The sequence below is a fragment of the Varanus komodoensis genome, unplaced genomic scaffold (genome assembly GCF_004798865.1).
Source record: "Varanus komodoensis strain SLA01 unplaced genomic scaffold, ASM479886v1 scaffold53, whole genome shotgun sequence".
NCBI classification, from domain to species: Eukaryota; Metazoa; Chordata; class Lepidosauria; order Squamata; family Varanidae; genus Varanus; species Varanus komodoensis.
Genome location: NW_025336126.1, coordinates 1,504,754 through 1,530,057, shown reverse-complemented (window position 1 = coordinate 1,530,057; position 25,304 = coordinate 1,504,754). Strand labels below are relative to the sequence as shown.

Sequence of the window (25,304 nt, the reverse complement as noted above, 5' to 3'; positions counted from 1 at the left end):
AGGCTGAGAGGAGAATTATGTAAGCCACCTTTAATTCTTTGGAGGAAAACAGGAAGAATAACCATATAATTCATGAATGAAGTCCCTGTTTTGCTCCCTTTCCCGTTATAACTGTCTGTTTTCCTGTCCCTCCCCATCTGCATGTTCTCCACGACCTAGAAAGCAAGAAAGGCCCCTGTGACTCCACCCTAACAGAGGAAACACCTTTGGAGCAGCAACAGCAACCACCTGCACTTTCACAACCTTCCTGCTCCTTCTACTCCCCTGCAGGAACCAATCCCGATGGGGCCGAAGCTTATATGCAGCATCCAGCTGCCTTTCATGGCTTGCGAAATGCATCACCCCCCTACTGCAGGTGAGAACAAAAGCATAAAACCATTCACATCACAGTCTCTACCAGTCAGTAACCAATCTCTAACCCTAAAGGCAATCTTCCTACTTCATAAAATGGTTTGCAACATTTCTGGGTGATCTGGATCATCTCAGGTACTTAGTGTAACTTGTCTGAGGAAAGTGCTCCCACTGTATGCAACTTCTTTTGCCTTGTACTGAGCTCCGAAGACACCATTCTGCAATTTTCAAGCTGCAGCCATTATGAATTGGCTGCAAAAAACTAGCAAAGAAAGCAAAATGGTGCAAACTAACACAGATTTAATTGCAGAACTGATCTAAGGTATTGTCACACAGAGCATAACAATATGTGGTAAAGGCAACTAAAAAGCACTCCAGAAGTAGAATCCAGGCAATGGATTCCATAGTGCTGTGAATATGTTCAGATACAGCTATAAACAATCAAGTATATAGAATTAACTATAACTATGTCGTTCCACTGAAAAGCATTTTCTGTTAAAAAGAAAAGTCAGCATTGCCCAAATTGTTTTCGGCACCCACTGGCACGTTTATGTAATACTCACATGCATTAGGTATGGCAAGAAATTTGGAGCATTTCTGTAAACATCTTAGCACTGAGGTTTAAATAGGGTTTGTTAGCCTGAAGATTGGTACTGTGCACACCTATCCCACTTTTGGGGTGATAAGACTGATGTGTAAGCATATGCATGCACATTAGGTAGACCGCTTGTTCTTAAAAAATATTTAAATAGCAAGCCTATGGGCTAGAGTCACAGCCAATTCATAGAATTGGAATGGAATTGGAAAAAGGCCCTCAAGTCCAGTTCTCTGTGCAATGCAGCATTCCTTAACCTGAAAACATATTGTCGGATACATTTGTACAATTTGGTTATACACTATTGAAGAAAAAGCCACCGGGACAAGACTTTACGAACGTTTACCTCTGTCTTCTTGTGTCAGTTTGAGACATGGCAAAATTACATCGACAGCCTTTTGTGGGTAAAGAAGGCCTGCCACATGGCTTTTTACATTCATGCTTTATCTATACCAAGGAGGAGCCACTATTTGTTACTAGTTGTGTCAAACCAGCATTATTAGCCGCATTTTATGCTTTTAGTCAAAAAAGCTCAAAGAGCAATTTACAAAAATAATGCAACAGTCCCTATCCTTAGGCTTACAATCTGATAGAAGCTAGTATTATTCACAAGATATCCCCACTTAATCGTAAACATGTCTTCAGTTGTTTGCGTACTCTTCTACTGGAGCACTGAACAACTCCAAGTTCTCTTATATGCAGGATCCCTCACTGGAGTTTATGACCATTTTACATCCTGTTCAGGCACCCAAGACAGCACATGAAGGGCATTCCATAATAAAGGTCAAAATTAACTGCATACTCTAGCTAGGGTGCCATGGAAGAATTTGCCATCGTTTTTCAGTGGAATGAACAGGGAAATAAAGGCTTAGATCAAGAAATATATATAAACTGTGGCAAGAAATAGGATGTGGATGCCCACACACACAGATCACCACATGGCAGTAGCAGATATGGGGAAAGTAAACCAAATGGAATTTGCAAAAAAAAAAAAAAATCTGTGGAAAGCTAGTTTAACAAACACATGTGTTTAACTTATATTATCTTTTTCCACAGTCCAAGTCAAGAAATGGCAGCTCCTCCATCTTCCCCCAATACTAAGTCACCTCCTGAGCAATCTGATTTCAGAGCAACGCTCCCAACAAGTTGGAATAGCCTGGATATTATTCCTTTCCTTGGTGGGGCAGAACCACCAGATGCCTCCTCCTTCCCCCCTTTCAAATTCAGCTTCACACCCTACCCAGCTCCCCCACATATCTATGGGGCCCCATCTAGCTATCCGGGTTCACAGCCACCTATGTTCTAATTCTTCCATTCACAGAACCTGTCCCCAGGTATTCTATTCTCTTTGCTCATATGTTTATGGTGTTTCTCCCCACCTTTATTGTTGTCCATTTAGAAGAGGGAAGGGGTAAACCTGTTTGTATGCTACTTATCATTAAATCCCTCCAAGGCTGTAACAGTACACGCATTTGTTGTCATTCATGATGTATGTATGCAACTAATCTAGACAACTCAAGTTCCAGGATACGTTTCTGTTTTTTGTTTCTTCCTCTGTAGGGAAAATTCTTTGAGACAGCCTAACTGGTTTTATTTACACTTGAGAAGGCTGTAGCAACTCATTTAAGACATCACACTGAGACAGCATGAAATAAATTAGGGCAGGAGTTCTCTTTTACAACACATCATTTTGGGATTCGAAGTAATGGAGTGATGATCCCAGCAGTGTGTGGCAAAAAAGCAGCATATGAATTGGAAGCTTGTTTACAAAAAAAAAATCAGTTACTACTTTAGATATCAAATTCCACAAGACACACCAATTCCATCTGCCATGATTTAAAGCCATTAAAGCAGCAACCCTATACATGTTTAGACAGAAAAAGGTCCTATAATTCCCACTGGGAATCCTGTGAGTTGTAGAATATTTTTCCCTAGCTAAATATGCACAGAATTGGGTCCCAGGAGTCTCATTATTTTTATCAGTTGCAGCTAGAATAGCATATGAAAACCTTCCCTTCCTTCAGGAACTACATTACTTAAGGATGCAACAAGGACTGACAAGGAAGGCGGGGGACATCTGTGCAGATCAGACATTTCTGCAGCACTCAACATGCACTCCACTCATAAATCATATGGCATTAGAAATATACAATGCACAAAAAGTCAATTTTTCTTAGTTTTATTAGAATTTTTTATCTAAAAGTTGTAAATAGGAAAAAACCAAAATGAAAACAAAATAAAATTAGAGCAGAGACAGATCATGGGAGATGGGAGGGAAAAGCCCATCCTAAGTGTAGGGAAAGTGGCAGGAAGTTCCCCCTCCCTTTCTAATTCTAAATAGCTATCTGAACCAAGTATTCCTTCACAGAAATAAAAGGGTGAGGAATTTTGAGCCTGGGAGTGGAGGGCATCTGGATACACCAGCCCCACAGGGGGTAGGAATCCAAGGTGGTAGGGAAGACAGAATATGCCCATTGGTCAAATTAATTAACGTGATGTGGTCCCACTCAGGGAGAAGGGCAGGAAGGACAAGTACCAGATAAAGATCAGCCAATAAAAGATTTAATAAATCCATCACCAGAGTTGAATGGATTCTATATATTACACAGAACCTCCTGTGACCTGAAGGAGTACTACTTCTTGAAAAGTCAGGACTTTCTGGTACAGTAAGTTGGGGGAGTCTAATATTCCACTGGCCAAAAAGCTAGGAACAAGGGGTGTAACAGACAAAGGAACCACTGCCTAATCTAGATCAATCTATTCCATGTAGTTTAAGCAGACTATACACTGAAGTACCAAGAAACCAGTGTTCCAGGTCTTCCAGCAACCAGGCACAACAAGGTTTGAAGCACTTCCTATTTTCTGCCTAAATGTTATGGAATGGCACCAAAACAGTAAGAGTTCCAAGGTCAGCTGACCAGAAAAGGGTTAAATCAGGAAGCACCTAAGTGGCACAGAGGCAGGGAACTGGTCCAGAGATTCAGTCCTCCTATCAGCTGATTTCTCTCTGTTTCCAAATTCAGTTCTCTGCCAGATACATTCTCTGCTAATAATTTCCAGTCCTTCTAGAGTGTAGAGAAGCACTGGAGAGGAATCAGAGAGCTGGAAAAGGAAGCTGTCAGCTATGCCTCTCCAAAAATCAGAGAACCCCGCAGCTTCTCTCAGTTTCTGGGTTGTATTTTTGCATGGGGTGATCGGACAGCAAGAGAGTTCTGGGTTTTTCCAGTGACCCAAAGTCACAAGAATTATTTTAGGTGGAGGATATAAATTAGGGCAGCCCTAAAGTTATCAGGAAGATTGGCTAGGATTCAGTAGTGTGGAAAAGATGGCCAATTCAGTCTAAGGGGTCCAGCATTGAAGATTTATTGGGGAAAGGGGAAGAGAAAAGTAGGGGGAAGAGACCTGAACCCTGCCAAAACTTGAAAAAAGGCTGTCCACCCCAACAACAATAGAAAACAGAAGCCGCACACGGGGAGAGATGAGAGAAGCATTCACAGGAAGTAGTCCGCAACAGGCTTCTTAGAAGGGATGCCCCGAGTTTCTTGAGGGGCTGCTTCAAAGATGATAAATTCCTTCTGAAGGTGTTCATCAAGTTCCAAGATGGCTGCTACATTCCCACATCTGCATGTGGAGGAAAAGGATCAAAATGGGGTGCCCAGATTTCATTTTGTCATACAACAAAACCCATTATGCTAGTTAGCTCTCTGGGATTTCCTTCTATACCCAACACAACCCAAGGTTAGCCCTGTCTGCCTACTTTCCCCATACACATCCCTTCCATTTCCTCACCGGTAGCAGTAGTTGGGAGCTGACCACACTGTAAGGACTGTCTCATTGAAGTGCCACTTGTACCCTTCCATGACCAGCTGGTGCGCCCGACAGATCATGTCGATGTCATTTGCTGCGTTGAATTGTGCCACCACGTCACTGCCAAACAAGTAGCCAGCACCACGGGGACTTACGCCCCAGCCTGTAGTGTCTATAAAGAACCACAAAGATGGTTTTCACATAGGAATCCACATTCCAAGAAAAAGAGGGCTCTTGCCCTTGATGAACTTGCAGAACAAAGCCAATCAGCAAGCAGGTATATTTGCTGCAAGCTACACTGGAAAGATTTTATGAAAAGCCCTCCCAAAATCTGCTCCAAAGGGCTGCTCCATTTCCCCACTGCACAGTTAACTCCTTTAAATAAGAACTGGAAAGGGTGAAGGAGAGAGGCACAAGGTCCCCACTCTCTTAGTGGGAGACCCAGAATTCTTGCAGGCCTGGTGTCCCTGAGATAGGTTAGTCTACAATTCTCGGCATTCTTGACAATGGCCATGCTGGCTGAAGGGAGCTGAAGCCCAAAACATATGGAGGGCACAAGGCTGGAGAAAGCTGCTTTATGTTTCTTTGGTTCACTGTGCCATAAAGCAGGGATGCAGAACATAAGGCCTGAGGGGCAAGTCTGGTCCACCTGGGGTTGCCATCTGCTCCTTCAGGGGTTTGTTAAGCAGCCATGGCAACTTCTTCTAGCCCCACCCCGTCACCCTGACCACTGATCATTTGGCGCTTTCCCAGCCACTGCAAGACAACGAACTCAGGCTCCAAGAGGTTCAGCATCCATGCCATAAAGGTTATGGAGTTCCCCGCCTTAACTGAAACCCTGATCATATGCTGGCAAACATGAGAAGTGAAAACCCCCTAGCAAAGTCATTAGATCACCTTCATGGAGTACTCAGAACACCGTCCACTGTTCGTGGTCTCTCCTGAGCATAAAGCTAATGATTCGCAGAGTAAGATTAAAGTTGATCGGGATTCCTATACAGATTTCATACAAAATTAGTGACACCAACTCTTCTACCCATATTCTTTTACCGCTATATCCACCTCCCAGTTCATCCTTGCCTATTGCAGTTCTTATGGAACAGTATCCACCGCCCTGTCCAGCACCCGGTGATTGCATGCACCCACACATACCACTCCCCTCATAGCTGTACCTTCAGGGTCAGACCAGAGAAGATCACACATGGGACCATCATGAGGAACCTCCTGCTTGCGATCTATCGTTCGGATCTGGTCTAGCGTCTGGATGGATGGGGACAGACCACCATGGACACAGAAAATCTGCAACAGTGCAGGAGCACAGATACATATCAAAGTCCTACGGCCAACAGGACTCACCGGCCACTCTTACTCCCTCTGCCCTACCTGACCCTCGTTATCGCCTTCCTGCTTTATGTTAACCTCTGAACTCATCCCCCATTCCAGAAACCCAGACAGATTTTTTAGACTGCAGGTCTGTTGCAGCAAGCTCCTATTCCGTTTAGTGAAGTGCTACACAACAACGATGGTTTTATGCAAACAAATATTCCCTCTTGCTCTCTTTCACATGCACACCCTACAAACATTCACCTTGCCATCAATGATGGCAGAGAGGCTGAGGTAGTCGAAGATCTCAGTGCAGTAACGCCACACAGTGACAGAGCCGTATTTCCTCAGGCACTCATCGTAGAACCCATATACTTGGGTGATCTGTCTGCTCTCGTGGTTGCCACGGATCAAGGTGATCCGGTCTGGATAGCGGACCTGCAAGGAGAAGAGAAATGAACCAGGTTAAACCAGACCTAAAAAGTTGTCACCTAGGACTCTTGACACTTGAAATGCATGTAGAATTCAAACAGGTAGTAAGGAAAGTTAGCCTTCAGTACTCTTGAATGTCTCAGGAAATCTCCTAACCTTGAGTGCCAGCAGTAGCAAGAATGTTTCAACACTGTAGAAGCCACGGTCCACAAAATCTCCCATGAAGAGATAGTTGGTCTCAGGCACATCACCACCCACCTATAGATGAAGACAAAGGATGCATAAAGAAGTTTGAAAGCTGCAAAAAGTTACGGTGAAATTATACAGATGGCAGTACTCACCCTGAAGAGCTCTTTAAGGTCATAGAACTGGCCATGAATGTCCCCACAAACCTGGAAAGATACATTAGAAATGAGGAAAATAAAGTTCACAAGACTATTGCTACTATCATGCCAGTCCCAGAACATGGCCGAATACTCCCCTAAACCCTGACTCACTGTTACTGGAGAATCTACTCTCTGGACGTTGCTTTCTTCCACCAAGATCTCTCTGTTGAAAGAAGATATGTCACATTCAGTCACTCTTCACCACAACCAGTTGTATGTCACATCCTCAGGACAACTATTCCTAAAGATATCAGCCAGTACCCACCTGGCCTTGGCACAGAGGGCTTTGACCTCACTCTCCTTGATGAGCTCACAGCGCCGCAGTTGTTCAATCTGACGGTCAAGATCACTGATTTCGGCCATCTTGCCCCCTGAAGAATAGTAGTGTATTATTGTTAAAAGATATTATTGAACTGCCTTTCATCACCAGGATTCCAGGATGATGAACGAAAGTGAACTTTTGCACCCTTTATAGAAACATGAAATAAGCTTAAGATAGATGGTATCTTCATATCTGCCCTCCAGATTACTGAAAGTCTGTTCTGTAGCAAGGAGGCAGAAAAAGGCCATGTTTCCAACCGAGCCAAGGTAGGTAGTACCTGTTATATGGAACTATTGGCATCATTGGCAGAACTACTTAGCAGCTTTGTATAAATTGTGTCCCACCTAGATTTTGTCCTCTGTGTAATGCTACAAAAAGTCCCTAATGCAGCCGCACCTAGTTCAGTTACCTCTACATCCTACCCAAACTGGTGCTGACTACAACTCTCATCATCCTGAGCCAGCATACCATGCTGAATGGTGGGAATACTGCAGACTAACATATCTGGAGGGCACCAGATTGGGAAGGCTGAATTTGAGTGAGATTAGCTGTTTAGAAATGAAGAATACTTTGTCACAAAAGCAACCAACATTGCTCTACACTCAAGGAACTTCCATAGATGTTACTTCTGTTACAAGGTATGCAGGTCAAAAAGATACAAGACGATTAAAGCCCTCATATGGTGTCCTAAGAATCCTTTTCAGGAGCCTTCTAGTAAGAAGATTATCCTCAAAGGCTAGGAAAAACCATTCCTTCTCCCAGTCTCCATTCATATCAACTACTAAAGGAAAGCTATAGCAATCTAATCATCCCATCTCATTATCCAGGCCTCTACTACATCAGTTGTTATCATTTTCTCATGGCCCCTGCAATATTCAGAGAAGAGGTGATAAGGAAATGTGCAGAGCAGGGGAAGCCAAGGGTAAACCAAATATGGAAAAGAACAGGATCGATTCTCTCCTCTTACCATAATAACACTTGAACATCTATTTCCCAACCAATACACATCACAACACCCCCCACAAGCCCTCTTTGCTTCTGTAATCCTCACATCACCTGTCTAAGCAATTAAATGAGTCCACATCCTTTCAAAGCTGCCAAGGGAAACCTAAAAATAAATCAGGTAAATACATCAAGTCTACATATGGGCTGCCACCCCGTCCCCAGAATACCAATATAAGGAGCCTTTCTTTGGGAAAGCTGCCATCCCCTAGCAGCCTGGATACCCCTTCATTAAACTTTTGGGGAACGCTCCCTTTTTCTCTCCAGACCCCACCAACCCTGCCAATCTCACCACCCCACTGAAGGCTTCTCACAGCCTTCGCAGCCCCAGTGAGAAACCACCACGATCTCTCCTCCCCACGACCCGTATTGACAGTCCTCCCCCGACCCTACTGAACTCCCATCTCTATAGCAACCAACTTTCCCCGGCACCTTTGGCCCTAACATGAGGCACGAACGGACCCAAACAAAAGGGATGGCCCCGCGCATGAGCCCAACCACGTACCTGGGGTCCCGGCGGCGGCGGCGGCGGCGCTGGCGGCTCCCTCCGGCTCCCGGGCCCGGCCCTTCCCCCCCTCTCTTTCCGGCTCTCCCACTAACTATTGGTGCCGGTCGTCACTTCCGCTTCCTTCTCGGGGGCGGGACGACCTTTTCCCTATTCCTTTGAAGGGGAGGAACCTTGACCTGGAGGAAGTGACGCACAGCCCCCATTTTAAGGAGGAAGCCGGCGCAGCGCAGGTCTTGACGGAAATTGTCCCGGGAAGCCATTTTGCGTAACATATTTTAAGATTTTTAAAAAGCGTAACTTCAAAAGGGTTCCCGATACCATTTCCGTGCTCGCGCTTCCATAGAAATGAATTGAAAAGGTAACTTCCCGATGGTCTTAGGCTTCCGTCACGGCCGGCATCACGTGCGCTTTCTTTTAACCCGGCTCTCCATATATTATATACTAGATCATTATAGAAGAAAATATATTATCAGACTAGGGGGCTGCTTGCTCGTAGCGAGGCAACATGGAACACAACTATAGTCAGGGATTTAGAGGAAGGGACAACCGAAGAACGTTGTCGTGGAAGTGATGTTATATTATGGGTGGAAGAGGCAGCCATCTCCGTGAGCATCACGTTATTGGGGTTTAGATAAAGAGAGATTTCCATATACGTGGGGTCAAGAGGAAAGTGGTGGTTAAAAATAAGAGGGCAGTAGCCACGAGAGTGGCATTAGCCGCGTCATGAATGTTTAAAGGTCCTCAAAAGAAAATGCACTGAAACCCTCTGAGAACAACACTCTTTCCATTTCGCATTTTTATCTCTTAGCGGAGGTGGAAAGAGAAAGGAGGCTGCAACATGCCTTGTGGGGTAGGAGAAAGACGGAGAAATGGCACTTTGCACAGGTATGATAGCCACATGGCGGAAGGGCCAGATTTCCATGGCAGAGCACAAGCTTTGTATGCCATAGACCCGGATGCTGTCACTGGCAATTCCAGACAGGGTGAGAAAAATGCTCTAGTTCCGCTAAGCTGTATTCGCAGTACTGAACTAAATGGGGCAGTAGTCTGAATCCGCAAAAGATAGCTTTCTACTTTCCTATGGGCACAAGGAATTCAGATCCTGTTGTGAAGAGGCTTTCAGTCCAAGAAGCACTCATAGAGGTTTGCTAGTTTCTAACACATCGAAACATGTTTAGAAGGTCCTGAATAAGTTGAATAGAAAGTCATATTCTGCTGTGCAATGGCATAAAATCTCTTTGGCACGAAGTAGCCAATGGTACCAAAATTATGCTTTCCTGCACTTATGAGAGTGAGAACAGCTTCATGATACTGCAGTTGGAATGTGAGAAATTACTAAATATGCTGAGGATCTGATTCAGTTTGTGTTTAGTCATCCTGGCAAAAATTCCTAAGCATGTCTCACCCACCCCCCATTCTATACTATGTGCAAGAAATGCCTTTCAAAACTTTAAAGATGCTGGGTTAGCTCAACTGACCAACACTAGACAAAATGGTAAATCCACCAAATGCATCTCATAAATCCTGTTTCTATAGCCTGACCATTGCTACTTAAATCTTTCAGTATGAGTACTGATTATGGTTGCACTTTCCCCTCAATTTCAGGACTGCTGGGCCAGATTTGGTCCTCTTAAGTTCCCCAGATGGCTCCACTCCTTTACCTTGACTGCTGATAATTTGGTAGTTTCCCAGCTTTTGTGTGGTTTTTCTTTATTTTCAAAGGTTAGAATGCAGCCCTGAGGCTTATTGGCAATAAGAGCTTCGAGCTAGAAAATGCTGGTATTCCTGGTATTTTGGACTCACCCACTATTGGAATGTGATCCCAGAGAACTTCTCATAAATGTAATAAACCCTCAGGCTGAAAGAGGTTCAGCAGCCCTGCTCTGTTTCATTGCAAACTGGAGTCCATTGCCTGCAATACAAAAGCAGCTGAAAGGTGCCAGTCTCCTGTAGCACCAGGTGCGTGTGGTATTCTCATAATATGTAGCACCCTGTGGCCCAGGAATAGGTAACATTGGACATCTTTATTGGCATCTGCTGAGGTGTTCCAGCCCTCCCACTTAAAAAAGAAAATTAAAAATTCTTAGAGCAGGGATCACTTCAAAGCAAAGTGAGTGCCATCATAGACTAGTAGAATTGGAAGGAGACAGAAGGCCACTGGATCCAATCCCCTGCCCTTGCAGGGCAGGGAGTTAAACCATCCCTCTCAGAGGGCTATCCGGTAGCATCTTGAATGCCTCTAGTGTGGGAGAGTCCACAACCTCCCTAGATAATTGGTTCCATTGCTGTACTGCTCTAACAGGAAAATTTTCCTCATATCTAGCCAGAATCTGGCTTCTTGTAACCTGAGCCTGTTATTCTGTGCCCTGCACTCTGATCAAGAAGAGATCCTGTCCTTCCCCTTTGTGACAGCCTTTCAAGTACTTACAGAGTGCTATCAAATCTCTGCTCAGTCTTCCCAAGGCTAAACATGCCTGTTTCTTTGAACCCCTCCTCCTAGGGCTTTGTTTCTAGTTCCTGGATCATCCTTGTTGTCCTCCTCTGATCCGTTTCCTGCTTGTCTGCATCTTTCTTAAACTTTGTGTGGCCAGACTGGACACAGTACTCCAGATGAGGCCTAACCACTGCTGATTGAAGGGGAACTAGTATTTCACAGGATTTGGAAGTGGTATTTCTATTAACACGGCCTAAAATAGCATTTGCCCTTTTTACAGCCACTTGACATTGTTGACTCATATTCCACTTGTCATCCACAACAATTCCAAGATCCTCCTCACTTGCAGTATTGTTGAACCAAATATTCCCCATGTTGTAAAGATGCATTTGGTTTCTTTTTCTGTGTGTAGAAACTGGCATTTGTCCCTACTGAATTTCATTCTGTTGTTTTCAGCCCAGCACTGCAGCCTGTCAGGATCACCGTGAGTCTTGTTTCTGGCTTCCAGGGTATTATCTATCCCACCCCGTTTGTGTCATCTGAAAATCTGATAATCGTTCCCTGCACTTTCTCATCCAAGCCATTAATGAACATGTTGAAGAGCACTGGGCCCAGGGCTGGCTGAACCCTGAAGTATCCCACTAGTTACCTCTCCTCAGTTTGAGAAGGTGCCATTGATGAGCACTCTTTAAGTCCAGTTCTGTAGCCAACTGTGAATCCATCTGAGTCTTTTCCCCTAGCTGACTTTTAGCTAATTTGTTAATTAGGATATCATGGGGCACTTTTGTCAAAAGCTTTGCTAAAGTCAAGATATATTTTGTCTATAGCAGTCCTACAGTCTACCAGGGAGGTTACCCAAACAATGAAATCAGATTAAATTTCTTATGAATGCCCCTAGGCCACATATACTCGAAAACATTCTTAGGTAATGAAAATGGTGGGTGGCTGATGCTTGCCTCTGCAGAACAGCCAGGCACTAAATAAATACGAGAGAGGAGGAGAGGATGGAAAGATATGGTACTCCTTTTGTTTTAAGGTGGGGCAGAGAGAGCAGTGCAATGTGGGCTAGTGAAAATAACATTAAGCCAGCTTTTGGGTGGGGCATAGCTGGGAACAAGTGGAGTGTTTGGAAAGGAAGAGTGGTGTGGTCTATTTATGAGAAGTTAGGAAGAAAGGGCTGGGTAGAGGCTTGGACCATTTTTAGAGTGGGCATGGTTTCGTATGAGCTTGCAATGAGAAGGGATGTGTGTGCTGGGTGCATGCATGCATGGGGGTGGATGGATGGCTTGCAGGGGGTGAGGAAGATCATGGGTCTATGGGTAGTGAGCCTGGTTGGGAGGGGAAAAAAGGGGAGGAGTTGGCTGGCAGGGGCAGGGTTGGAAAAACGGCTTGCCTCCTGTGAAAGTATGACACCTGTGTCCCCCAATTCTTTTTCCACTTGAAAGAAACCCTAGACAGCTTGTTTTCCCACTCCATTTTATTCCAATAACTCTGTAAGTTAGGTTAGGCTGAGAGGCCGTGACTGGCCCACAGCTGCCCAGTGAGCTTTATGGCTGGGTAAGGACTTGAACCTGGCCCTCTTGTGTCCCAGCCTAACACTACATTGCACTGCCTCTGTGGGATTCTGGTTGGTGTTAGAAAAGGGTTCAGGGTAGTTGTTCAGTACAAGCCAGAGGTGGGGTCTGGACCTAAAGTCTTTTGGACAAGTTGTCCTGTGTGATTAGCCACTCCTCCCCATGGCAGCCATTTTGTGGTGGTACAGTGAAGTCTTCTCAAAGTGACAAATGGGCCCATGGGGCAAAAAAGTTGTCTCCCACTGTTGTAGCCCAGCAAGCAGGTCCTCAAGGTTACCTGCCATGGCCGATGTCTGTCCTTGCCACTATTTTCTCCAGGCCTTTGGATACAAAAGATGTTCTTCTGAGGGATGGATGGTAGCTTGAAAGCTCTGTATATATTCATGCCTGGAGCAACTCTTGGTGGAGAATCTCACACAGACAAATGAAGAGCCACCATTTACTCAAAACCCAGGAGAACTACTATGAGCCAGAGTTGATAGCAGTGGCTGAGATGAGCCATTTATCTGCTTCAGAAAAAGGTAGCATCTTTTGACTTTTGGAAGGGGTAGGAATGAACCTGAAAGGGAGGAGTCCCAGCAGCTCCGCATGGGGTGGGTAAGGCTTTACATCTAAAACAGGGATAGGGAGGGTGGGGCTTTCCAGATCCCTCGTCATTGACTGCACTACCCCCTATGCAGGACTCACACAGGGGACCACCCGTTACCCACCCCCAAATCCAAGACTTAAGTTCTTTGGAAGAAGAGGAGAAAATGCAATGTTTAAATAGATACACTTTATTTCTAGAGGTCCGCGAGTCAGGTGTCCCAGCTCCGGAGACATTTTCGGTGTTTTGGCCACGGACCAGGAGTGTTGTCGGTCACCAGAGGGAGCAGTTGGACAGCACACACCAAGGCATTTAATGGTGACAGTGGGACAAGTTAGAGGGACAAGCCAAGACTTCTGGATTGTTTTTAGGCAAGGCAAAGATTCACACCTTTCCCTTACAAGTGAAGTTGGCACGATGGGAAAGGGACGGGAATGGGCGAAGAACGAACAAGAAGACACCACAGTAGCTCAGGCACAATGTAACAACAAGAGCAGACAGTGCAACCAAGCCTTTTGTTTTTAATAAGCATGGTTGGATATAAAGAGAGATTCGCTTGCAGCAGCTCCAGTTTTGCCAGTTGAAACATACTTGCCCTGGCAAGCAAGGCTGTTGGCCTAGAAAGGGGAAAAAAAAAGAGTTGGGATTGTTCTCATCTGGAAGGAGAAAAGGTACAACTCCTTTTCCCTGCACCCGCCCGACGAGCATGATTGATTCAGAGACCCACAGTTGAAAGTGAGACCTTGAGTTCTCGTCTGTCCTCACTTAACATGCTGAAATCCTGTCTCTGCCAGGAGAGAGAACACCAAGGAGACCTTGTTCCCTACAACCCTCTGCCATGAAAACGTGCAGCTGGGAAGTGCAGAGCTTCCTCCAACCCACTCATCCATTTGCTGTCCCCAGTGGGCTGGGGAAACAGTGCTTGGAAACCTTGCTTTCCAGCATCGTTTGTCTTTAACACAGGAAATGTTCCCCACCAAAATGGTTCTGCCTTTCCATTTTTCCCACACAGCTAGATTTGCTGTATTTTATTCCTCTTTCTAGTAATACAAATCTTGCTAGAGGCTCCAGGGGTCTCTCAAAAGAGACAGCTTTTGGGGAGCTGAATTATATACACTCCCCCTTTTCCTGTAGACACCCAGCTCCTTGGCCCTGATCTCCTATATCCCACTCTGAAGGTCAAGAAACATGGGCAGGACCTACCAAAGCCCGCTTGATGTATTCCTCTTGGGCATGCTTAAGGTTCTCCTTCTTGCCACCCCAGGCCTTGAGGGCAGAAGCTTGCAGGGCACGGCCATAGGAGAAGGTCAGGGCCCATGGCTTGTGCAGGGGGCAATTATTGATGGCATTCAGGTTGATGGAGGCCTCTTCCTCACTCTGGCCACCAGACAAGAAGGTGATTCCTGTGACCAGAAGGCAAGGGTTAGGAGTCTGCACATAAAGACAGAGTTCAGGGTAGTGGAAGAAAGGACAAAGAGTTTCCACTGGAGGAGGTTCATGGTACAGAGATTTAGGAAAAGTTATTCTTTCCCCTCCGTACGTCTCTCGAATCACCACCCCAGTCCTCCAGGAATCCAGCTAAGTGGATGATATGCAATGCTTTTAAATCGGGGTGAGACAATGTCCCAGTATAGGATGCTCTGCAGGTGGTGGTGCCAGATCAAAAGATTGGCCCATATGCATAGGTCATGACGGCAACATGGTGGCTAACAAAAGAACACTCCTATTTCATCACCCACAGCAGCAGCAGCTACACAGCTCCCCGGATTCCTGACGGTTGGCCATGCAGACTGGGGCTGATGTAAGCTAGCGTTCAAAGGACTCAGAAGGCCCAAGTGACCTTCCAGGGCTGCCCTGTTGCCAAAGAAGAGCTTGAGTCTACAAGTTCACTTGCTCATCAGAAACTAGCAGCAAGTGGGGGCCCGTCCCCTTTTCTCACCTGGCACAGCTGGGGGCACAGTGCGGCGCAGGGCGGTCACAGTCGCCATGGCAATTTCCTCAGCGGTGTATTTGTGGGTGCAGGCATGGCCAGCTGTCACCATGTTTGGCTTGAGCAGGGTCCCCTCCAGGTAGATGTGGTGGTCGCTCAAAGCCTTGTACACAGCAGCCAAGACCTGTAGCAGGAAATGGTGTCAGAATTGGACTTTCCATTCAAATTCCGAAGACAGGAAGCACATCCCCAGGCAGAGGTGGCCCTGTGTGTGCTGAGCCCCAGCCATTTTGAGCAAGTCCCCTGCCATCTCTCTCACCTTCTCGGTCACATATTGGCAACGTTTAAGATCGTGGTCACCGTCGGGGAGGATTTCAGGCTCCACAATAGGAACAATTCCATTCTGAAGTTAAAAAGGAATGGGAGGGGTAAGTAATCCCAAATAAATAATGGCACACGATTAAATACTCCCAAAATCCAAATATATTCTTATATTTCTTTTTATATATGTCTTTTTCCCTCTTGGAAGCAAGCCAACATGGCTCACAAGTCATTTAATACAAGTCATCTAGTGATCCTGGCTGGATATAAATGTTTTAAATCAATCAATCTCCTCCCCGTTTTTCCTCACAACAACCCTGTGAGGTAAGTTAAACTCAGAGTCAGTGCCTGGCACAAAGTCACTCAACGTGACACATGAGCTAGGTGGAGTCCCACAGCCAAACCAATCAGCAAGAAAAGCATTTAACCAAGAATCTAACAGAACTCCTCCTGCTAGATGTGTTTTAGACAGCTGCAAGGCATCTTGGCCTGCTGCTTAAGAGCTCCTCGGTACTTCTAAATCCCTCCTAGTTCATGCACCGCGTGGCTGGCAGTGTCACGGGGTGGGGAAACTCTGCAGCCACATGTGTAGCTTATTCAATTAGCTGGTGCCCTCTTGCAGCAAGAGATGGGTACTGCAGCTACAGCCACATGTCTCCACCCATTGGCAAAAGGAGGACACTTGCTGTCCTTGGGAAATTTCCCAGAACTGTCTTTGTGGGAGAACACAAAACAGGAATTTCAGCATCACCATCTTGAGACACACTCTGCAACCAAACTAGGGCACTTCTTTTAGGAGATGCATCAAGAAGAGCCAGTGCGTCCTACCCCATCTTCCCAATCACAAGCGCTCACAACAGTACAGCCTTTAACTGGAGCTCTTGCCTGAACTTTTCTGTGTGCTGGGCATGTACTCAGTGCAACCTGCCTTAGGCTGGGTGGGACCTGATCCATTGGGCTTAGAACTGTGGGCAGTCGTTGCCTGAGGAGGAATCGAATCTAGATCTTCTGCAGGCAAGCTGTATCCTCTACTGTGGAGCTATGGCCTTTTACCATATGGCGCTGTCCTCCCACGGTACCCCAGTAAAAGGCTACCAGAGCAACACAGGCAGCCACTGTGCAGTTAAGATGCTTGGTGCCCACCTGCTGGCAGATGCTGGCATAACGGGCAAGTACGTTGGCATTCTCTGTGATGGCCAGGTAGGAAGGAGTGGTTGGAGTGATCTTCAAGACGCAGCGCCACTTAGCAAAGTCAGCGCCATCCTTCTTGTACTGGGCGCACCGTTCAGACAAGCCATCCAGACCTGCACAGGTAAAATGTGGTCAAGGACTCGGCAACCTACAGCCCAGCTCCAGATTTCCCTCATTACTTGTGCATCCTCTGATAACTTCTCCCTGCCACCAACCCTTGCACACCTACCCTGGGTGGTGGTCTCTCCATTAGTCCCAGCAAGAGGCACAACACCTTTGTCAACCTGCAGGGAAGTGAAGAAGAAAACCTGTCACACCAGTGAATGATCATGTGATTTGTTGAAGTATTTTTCCCTGCTAAGCCACACTTCCAAGCCTGCTATGAAGTCCTCTTGCAGAAATCTTAACATCTTCCCCAGTTTAGTGCCCTTCAAGTTGTTTTGGACTTCTGCTCCCATCAGTCCCAGCCAACATGTCACAGAGTCCTGGGAGTTGTAGTCCAAAATATGTGAAGAGCACCAGACTGGAGAGAAACATCAACTGCTCCCCTGCTTTTTTGTTTCTTTACTTCACTTGTGTGCCATCTTGCCTTATGAAGAGAGTTCTAGAGAACTTGAAAGCTTATATGGAAGTGCAGTCTGCAAAATCAAAATAAGTCACTGTGGTTTAAATGGTGAGCACATACGCACCATCCAGCTACAGCTGGTTGCATCTTCTGAACCCAACCAGCATGGCTTGTTGGTGCATCAAAACCACCCTTAAAATATCCCACGGGCTATTACAGGATTGTTTAACCCTCCAACAAGCCATGCTTATACCAGCCCAGCATTTTGTGAAAGCTGAGGTACCCAGTGAAGCTATTGTTGAGAGACGAGTTTTGGACAGCTCCTTAAATTAACCACTGCACCACATTGGATCTATGGACTGCAATATTTAGTCAGTTCATTGGGCTGATTAAAAAAACTGCCTACCTACAGTTAATGAGGCAAAGCACTGAACTGTTCTTGTTATGACAACCTATAACAATTACAGTAGAATTCTCCTTTCTCAGACAAGGGAGGATGCAACTTCTAATACAGTGACTGCTGTGACATGTGGAGGTATTCCCTAGATATAAATAGCATATGGTTTTTCTTCACAATTAGTTTATGCATATCCATATTGCTCAATTAAAACTTAGCACAGTTTTACTAAGATTTCTTTTAAAAAGAAATAGTCCTGTTACAAACATAGGGAAAATCTTTGTGGTTTTAATCTTCCCATAACTCTAAACTAGTGTCAAATATTAACACCCCCTTTTACTGCCCAGTGTCATCCACTAAAATGTCATGTGGCCTTCTTGAAGCTGTAACCACAGAATACAGGATCAGGCCCATCATCCAGGCAAGGAATACAGGGACAATTACAGAAGCTCCAGTGGTCCGGATTTCAAGATTGGCTTACCTTGATACCAACAACGGCGCCCTTGTCCTTAATGACCTTGGTGAACTGGCGTCCATCGTCAGCCTTCTGGTACATGGTCTCATGGAAGAGGATAACACCACCAATGCAAGGGTTGACACGGTCATCTGCGGTGAGCAGGAGCTGCCTGTAGAAGCGACGGTTCTCCTCAGTGTTCTCGGCACCAATGGACTGCAGGCGCTTGGCAATGCTGCCTAGGAGGCAGAGCAGATGTGGATCAATTGAGGAACTGATAGGCAGTGCATCCATCTCCTTTGAATGCTCCTCCCTATAGTATTATTATCAGTATCATCATCATTATTACATTTCTATACCACCCATAGCTATAGCTCTTGGGGTACTTTGCAACAATCATCACAGAATGATCCACTCAGGTCACCCATCCAGATTCTAACCAAGCCTGACCCTGCTTAGCTTCCAAGATTAGACAGGATTGGGCACTGCAGGCTATATGGAAGCTTTTATGCTTTCACTCTCCCTCTCCCCCACCTGGCAGCCTGAACAGGCATTACTTACCAGTGGATTCATCAGCAGCAAGGATGCCTTTGCCAGTGGCCACAATGCGGTGGGCAATGTCTGCCAGTTCCTTCTTCTGCTCAGGAGTCAAGGCTGGGTATTGGTGAGGCATCTTGAATAACTAAACTGGAGAAGGCAGGGAGGGAGCAGTCAACAGCCTGCCAATATAGTCCCCTCGTGCCCTGTTACTTTTTCTGCCCCATCTTTTATGCTTGGCAGCATGTAGGAGGCACCCCGGTTTGACCCATAGCCTTGAAATGGGGAGGAGAGGAGAACTTTACGGTTCTTTCACTCCCTCCTGTCACAAAGATCAGGAGATTCCCACTAATATCAACAGTGGCTCCGATTCAAAGCCAGAACACCCTGCCTGGACCTTGATCGCAAGGCATCCATCGGTCCCCAGGCTGGAGTTGAAGGGCATTGTATTCCAACATGCTTGCAAGACATCACATTGGGGAAGGCTGAGCCGGGTTATACTCCAGCCCACGTAAACCAAGTCAAGGACGTTTCAAGGACAGAAGAAATAACCTTTTATTCTAACCCAGCCGTCACCCCAATTTTCCAGAGACCAGTCCAACACAACCGCATCACCACCACCTACCTTCCCGTCAGCAGTAAAACAAAGAACAGTCGTTAAATACACCCCTCAAAGGGCAGGGAAGGGGAGAGGTTAAGCAGCGTGGATTTCTTTGCGATAAGGGCCCTCTTCCTTCCTGTTAGAAAATTATCTGGACCCCTCTTCCCCCTACGCAACAATCGCGCATTAAGATTTGACACGTGACTTCATCTCCTGCTCCCCTCCCCCACCCCCACGGCTTGCTCTTCTCTTCCCGCGTGCCTTACCGTCTCCATCGCACATTTATATAAAACGGAAGGGTTTTCTTTTTTTTAGGAGAGGGCGGTGGAGAGAGAACGAGAACATCCACAAACGTCCCCCGGTCGCCCCTAGAAAGAGGCTCTATTTTTATCCTGTTTCTCCCCATCGCACACAAAGACCCTTCCTAATCTCTAATTAAAGATGGGTGGCTCTTTACCTCGGAGCGGGTGCGTGGAAGAAAGTTTGCAGCTGCTGCCAGGAACGAGAGGCGGGATGCGCGCGAGCGAAGTGCGAAGCTCGAACCGAATGCTGAGCAGCGCAGCGTTCCAGAATCGAACGTCATGCAGCTCAGCCAGGCGGAAAAGGGTGTGAATTGACTCACTGAGGAGGGGGAAGGGAGGAGACTTAAAGGGCCCGAGCCCTCCCCGGTATATTGAGGAGGTATTTATTTCAATAGTGGGGAATGAAGGGCGACGTAGCAGGACAACTTTCCCCCTACGTTTCACGCGCAGAAAAGAGATGTAATGCACGCGGTCTGACCAGCGATCGGGTACTTAACGTTCGGGAATTTGCCTACATATGGAGTGGTATACAAATACTGTGCACAGATGTACAATTAAAATAAAGGTTAAGACTATGAAATGCAATGCCTGCTTTTAGAGGGAAAACATCGCCAGATCTGCTTTTATACTTACAGTAGTAACACAGTTTAGAACCTCCATTCACTTAGATACATGTCATGAAAGGGTCAAGAAAACCACTTTTTAACTACCTAACTTGTCAACATCAAAAATTAATACGAAGAGATATACGATTATTGCTTTGCTCCTATTCTTAAATAGTTTCTCAGGTGTGTACGTGGGGGGAGAGGGGACAAATGAACCCAATTACTGTGCAACTGTAGGACTTTTCTCCCTTTGCATCCCCCTCAAGACTCCAGTTTCAGCATTGACCTTTCAAGGGGATACCTGATCCCCCACCTCCACTAAGTTGTCCTTTTCTGAAGGACACACTGCTATTTCTGGATCCCTCCAGCCCATGAGTGTAGGGGCTCAGCTGCAGAAGAGAGGCCTGGGCTTACAGTGATGGAGAGAGAAAGTGGTGTGGGAGTGATAAGATGGAGCTAGTGGTATGAGATAACTGGAAAAGGAAGCATGGAAATCAGGATGCCTGCAATCTCTCAGAGAAGCTGCCAGTCAAAGCACATATACAAGGAGCGGGAAGCTGCTCTGAAATTACTGCATTTAACTCCAGGACAAATATTGTCATGCAGCACCCAGTAAAGCTGTGGAATTTACTGCCACACACAATTTAATAATGGTGACCAATCAAGCTAACTGGACATAGGTAACTTTATGGAGAGGAATGTTCTCAACAGTTGCTGGTCATGGTGGCTACGTATTAGTTCAAGTATCCAGAGCAGTAGGTTTCTCAGTAACAGTTGCTGGGGCACATGAGTGCACACTCATTGCACACTCACCCTGCTTTATAGCACTCCATGTCGTGCAAACAGAATGCAGCTTAGAGAAACCTTTGGTCTGATTCAAGGTGGCTTTTCTGCTTTCAAGATCAGGCTGGCAGATAATCCAAAGCAAGGACTGACAAAGCATATTCTGAATTGCCTGGGAAAATAGCAGGGACCTGTGCAATGAAGCAGGATCCGGCTTTTTGACATGGGGTGGGGGGGGGCTGCAGGGTGTTTTTTTTCCCTTAATAGGCCCAAGTGCCCAGTTCTGCAGTGGGCACCCTGCCAAGAATCATGTACATACACCATGTGATCTTAGACACTGAGTCAAAGATGTCACAGGTAGCTAGTTGCTCAAGCTGAGAAACTAGGACTGGGGAAGGAAATTGAGAGTTGTAACAGTGACTTAAATGATTGTCACTTAATCCATCCAGCTGTCCAAAAGGGCGGGGGGGGGAGGTATCATCTGAACCCCTATGAATCCTCTCCAGAGCTTAACCTGAGTCAGCATTTCTTCCCAAATCCTGTCTTCTCTCCGCTCTGTTCTTGTGCAGGAATACATTAAAGAAAATAAGCATGGGCAGAAATGCCTTTTGCTCAAGGCCAAAGTTGCTGGCGCTCCAGCCAATCCCATTTTAGAAGTAAGGGAGCAATCCTGTGCATGTCTAGCCACAAACAAGTATTATAACTCCCAGCGTTCCTCAGCAGTACAGCTGAGAGGTGTAGGACTTTCCTTCTGCCTAAATATGCATAGGATATGCATAAGAACACTATGGAGCCATTGCAGTTTCCAACTAGGGTAACTTCAGGTGCAATTAACCCACACTGAAATGATGCCGCTGTTATTTGCAATAGGTGTGTTTTTAGTTCTAAAAGGAGCATTTTCACATACTCTTGACTGCCTGTTTGTAGAGGGAGAAGCAGGAGCTCATAACTCCTGAAAGAGTAATTCTGTAGCTGGGTGTTAAGATGCACCCCTTGGGGTGGGGTGGATATTAGCACTGTGGGACATCTGTCAGGCTAGGGGGCTGCTGACTGCTGTTTTGGCTTGAGCAAGTCTGTTAGTCCAAGCAGCAAATGGTGCAGAAGTAAGAGAAAGAAGTACCGACAGGTGGAGTGAATATAACACCCCAACTCCTGGGAGGTGAGAGGCAGCTGCCATTTGATTTATGACTGGAGAGAAAAAGCCAGACACTGGTGAGGCGAGTGTATCATGGGAATACGAGCCCTCTCGCCTTTGCCTCAGCTTTCCCGAGCCCACTCCAGAACGTTATCGGTAGGTCAGTCCATGCCTCAATCCCAACCGGGTTTCTCTTGGGATAATTACGGTAACAGCTGAGTCACCGGCCTTTGTGTGCAGGGAGGCACGTAGCAGCATAGGGGCTCTGGGGGAAGCCCTCTTTCCCCCCTCCACCCCTGCCTCCTCCCTGCTGCCCGCAAGCGGGAGAAGCTGCCCGGGGCTGCTGCCAGAGCCCCGGGCTTTAAAGGGCAGAAGTGTCACCAGCAGGCTCACATTCCTCCTGCAATTCAACGACGCCCCACGGCCCCCCTAGCAGTGAACACCCCTTAATCGCGTCACCTTTCCTCCCGCCCACACGTATCACCTTATTCTAGTAAGAGCATCGCTTTCCCCTCAGCCCGCCCGCTTGTCTTTAATATCTGCAGAACAGGCAACCCTTTAACAGATAACGCTCCTCCCCCTCCCCCACATACCCTATCACCTCTTGCTTTTCCGCACCATGTTAGAATGGTGGAGATTTTCTGCATCACAGGTGCCTGTTCAACAGGTAGAGCTTTCCCCACTCAGCTTAGATTTCTGCATAGTGGGCACTTGTTATACAGGTGGGGGTGGAGGAGAAACCACAGCAGCGGTTAGCCTATTTGTTCCCCATTTCTGAACACAACCACATCCTCCCCCTCCCCTCCTAGCCAGTATTTCAGTGAGTCTTAAACCTCCCCCCACCCCTGCTTCCAAGGAGTGTTGCCAAGGCAGACACCAGCTGAAAATATGAGAACCCTTCCACATGCTTTTCCCTTCCCCACACAACCAATAACAACAAGCCTTGTGGCAGATTAATTGCAAAAGAAGCCTCCATGGACTCAAATCCAAGGATTGCACTCTAGCTAAGAAAACTATCCCTCTAGAAGCAGTTACCCCAAAAGACCAGGGCAGCAGGAGAGCAGCAAGCAAAGCAATTCATTGGCATGCTCCTTGCAGAGAACTATTCCTGATTGTCACAATACAGTGGCATACACAAAAGCAAAGCAGACCCTCTCCCAAGGAACTACCACATCAACAGAGCTAGGAAATAGAGCACTGCAAAGATACCATCTCTGATGTGAGCCACCTTCCCCAGCTTGGTGAGCTCCGGATCTTATATTACAGTTCCCATCATGCTTATGATGGGTGTTGTAGAACAATGCATGGGGGCATAGTCCAGATGGCCTCTCACGTATGTTTAAGGGTGTTTTGACAAGTTAAGGAACTTCTTTAGTCTGGAGATTTTTTAAAATGTAGAATAGAAAGCAGAGGCCTGGATTTTTTAAAAAAAATATCAAGATACTGTGCATTAAGTGTACATTTTAGACTGAAGCTACAGTTATCAGTAAACAGGATCAGATGAAAATGAAGGAGAATTAAGGAGGAGCAAAAGAGGAAACAGATTTAAGCAGCAGTGGAGGCGGAGGCAAAGTGAGTCTACGTACTGGATGACCACTAATTACAAGAGAAAAACTGTAACGGTGCAGAACAAGGACACACCTCGAGAGGGTGGATTGGGCAACCGCAAGTGACCAAGGAAGGATTGAGACACACACAGCTGTGCAGCTACCAGGAGATTATACTTCCTCAAAGAATCAGCAATTGTACACGACTTTTGCAAGTCATTTCAGTGGAGGAAACAGCTGTGGTAGATAACTGGGGAGCAGGGTGTCCATTCCTCCCTTTAGTCCTAAATGCCATGACAGGAAAAGGTAGCTCTGGAGGGTTAATTGCACCTTATGAAACAAATAATGATGCAATTCTAGGCATGTTAAGACAGAAGAAGCTGCCCAATCATAGGATTGCTGGATAATGGAATAATAAAGAGCAGAGGTGAGGGAATAAGGGAGAGAAATGGGAGGACTGAGTCTAATATTTAAACCATCTGGTGTTACAGTTTCCTCGAGTAGCTGATAGACTTTAAGAAGGGAAAAGACACTTGTTTAAAAGGATTGAAATCCAGTGTCCATTTTTAGGATGTTCCAAATAAAGAGGAGGTGGGGGAACCCTTCAGAATAAAGCCATAGAAAGTTTTATCTGTTTTTGTACACCAACACACACCTCAAAATAATTTCTGCTGGTACATTCCCCATCCTCACATAGGCAGCTTTCTAACACAATGTCACACCAGTGGGACCCCCTGTGTCCACAGCAGTTGCTGCACCCCAACTTAATATCCTGTGCTGGCTTTCATCTCTCCTCAGCCCCCCAACTCATGTGACCCGAAGCCAGAAGCCTGCTTGCCAGCCTCTTCTCCCTGCTCCCCGTTACCGTCCTTTCTTCCCTGATTTCCCCACATACCGTGGGTGTAGCAGGGGCTCTGGCAGGACACGACAGCTCCGGAGGGCTCTGGGTGACTGGCAGAGGCTAAGCCAGCGAGAACGCTATAAAAAGGGGGGACTTGTGGGCGGGAGGGGCTGTGCTAACCTTCTCGCCGACCCCTGGCCTTTTGCAGGGCAGGCTAAATATAGGCCTCGAGTCTAGGAATGTGAAAGATGAGGCTCTTGACATTCCCTGCAGAGCAAGGAACAGCTAGAATCACGGGGCAAGGGCCTGGGAGACCTGTGGGTCACCCTTTCCCCAGGGTGGCTGCCTTCCAGCCCACAGCCCCCCGCAGCCACCACCACATACACGCTCTCTCCCTCTGCCTCCCAGAACACCCATTTTTGATGCGGATCTGCTCCAGCCCTAGGTCTGTGGCTCAGACTATACCGATACTTCCAGGTTACCTGTGCGACTCAATGCACATGCTATCCACCCTTTCCCCATGCCCCATATAAGGCTAAGTGAGAAAATTTCCATCTCCAAGCTCCATCTTGTAGGATGTCTCTCAACTGCTCCCCCCCCCCAATTAAAGCCTCCATTTGAATTCAATTCTGCCCCAGCCCAGAACCTCGTCTCCCACTGCCACCTGCTGTACCCCCAGGGAATTGCAACTCCACAACCAAGACATTCTGGTTGGAAAAGTCAGATTGTGAAATTCTCTCTCTCTCTCTCTCTCTCTCTCTGTGGGGGAGGTAAA

General features: G+C 46.5%; 3 protein-coding genes across 5 annotated transcripts in view; 1 reads left to right on the top strand and 2 right to left on the bottom strand.

The window, feature by feature from the left end:
- The window catches only part of TBX6 (T-box transcription factor 6), an 11,457-nt gene extending 9,205 nt beyond the window's left edge, over positions 1-2,252 (top strand). The window contains exons 7-8 of the mRNA XM_044447690.1: positions 160-355; positions 2,003-2,252. Of these exons, the coding sequence (XP_044303625.1) occupies positions 160-355; positions 2,003-2,252 (446 nt within the window). The remainder of the gene's footprint in view (positions 1-159; positions 356-2,002) is intronic.
- An 857-nt stretch (positions 2,253-3,109) lies between these two features.
- PPP4C (protein phosphatase 4 catalytic subunit) lies at positions 3,110-8,772 on the bottom strand. 2 transcript variants are annotated; one of them, XM_044448038.1, is made up of 9 exons: positions 8,724-8,772; positions 7,160-7,265; positions 7,006-7,057; positions 6,850-6,900; positions 6,665-6,766; positions 6,341-6,514; positions 5,926-6,052; positions 4,736-4,925; positions 3,110-4,567 (listed from the first exon to the last, which is right to left on the bottom strand). In XM_044448038.1, the coding sequence occupies exons 2-9, from the start codon at positions 7,255-7,257 to the stop codon at positions 4,438-4,440; spliced, it is 924 nt and encodes a 307-aa protein (XP_044303973.1). In that variant the 5' UTR covers positions 7,258-7,265; positions 8,724-8,772; the 3' UTR covers positions 3,110-4,437. The 2 variants fall into 2 exon arrangements, with proteins under 2 accessions (XP_044303973.1, XP_044303972.1); XM_044448037.1 differs by lacking the exon at positions 8,724-8,772 and adding an exon at positions 8,273-8,571.
- Positions 8,773-13,487: 4,715 nt separating this feature from the next.
- Positions 13,488-24,690, bottom strand: ALDOA (aldolase, fructose-bisphosphate A). Of its 2 annotated transcripts, none has more exons than XM_044447958.1 (9): positions 24,584-24,690; positions 18,740-18,865; positions 18,206-18,417; positions 16,992-17,046; positions 16,715-16,875; positions 15,570-15,653; positions 15,260-15,434; positions 14,524-14,723; positions 13,488-13,937 (listed from the first exon to the last, which is right to left on the bottom strand). In XM_044447958.1, exons 2-9 carry the CDS (start codon positions 18,849-18,851, stop codon positions 13,842-13,844), a joined length of 1,095 nt encoding a protein of 364 aa, XP_044303893.1. In that variant the 5' UTR covers positions 18,852-18,865; positions 24,584-24,690; the 3' UTR covers positions 13,488-13,841. The 2 variants fall into 2 exon arrangements, with proteins under 2 accessions (XP_044303893.1, XP_044303892.1); XM_044447957.1 differs by lacking the exon at positions 24,584-24,690 and adding an exon at positions 19,774-19,907.
- Between the last annotated feature and the right edge of the window lie 614 nt (positions 24,691-25,304).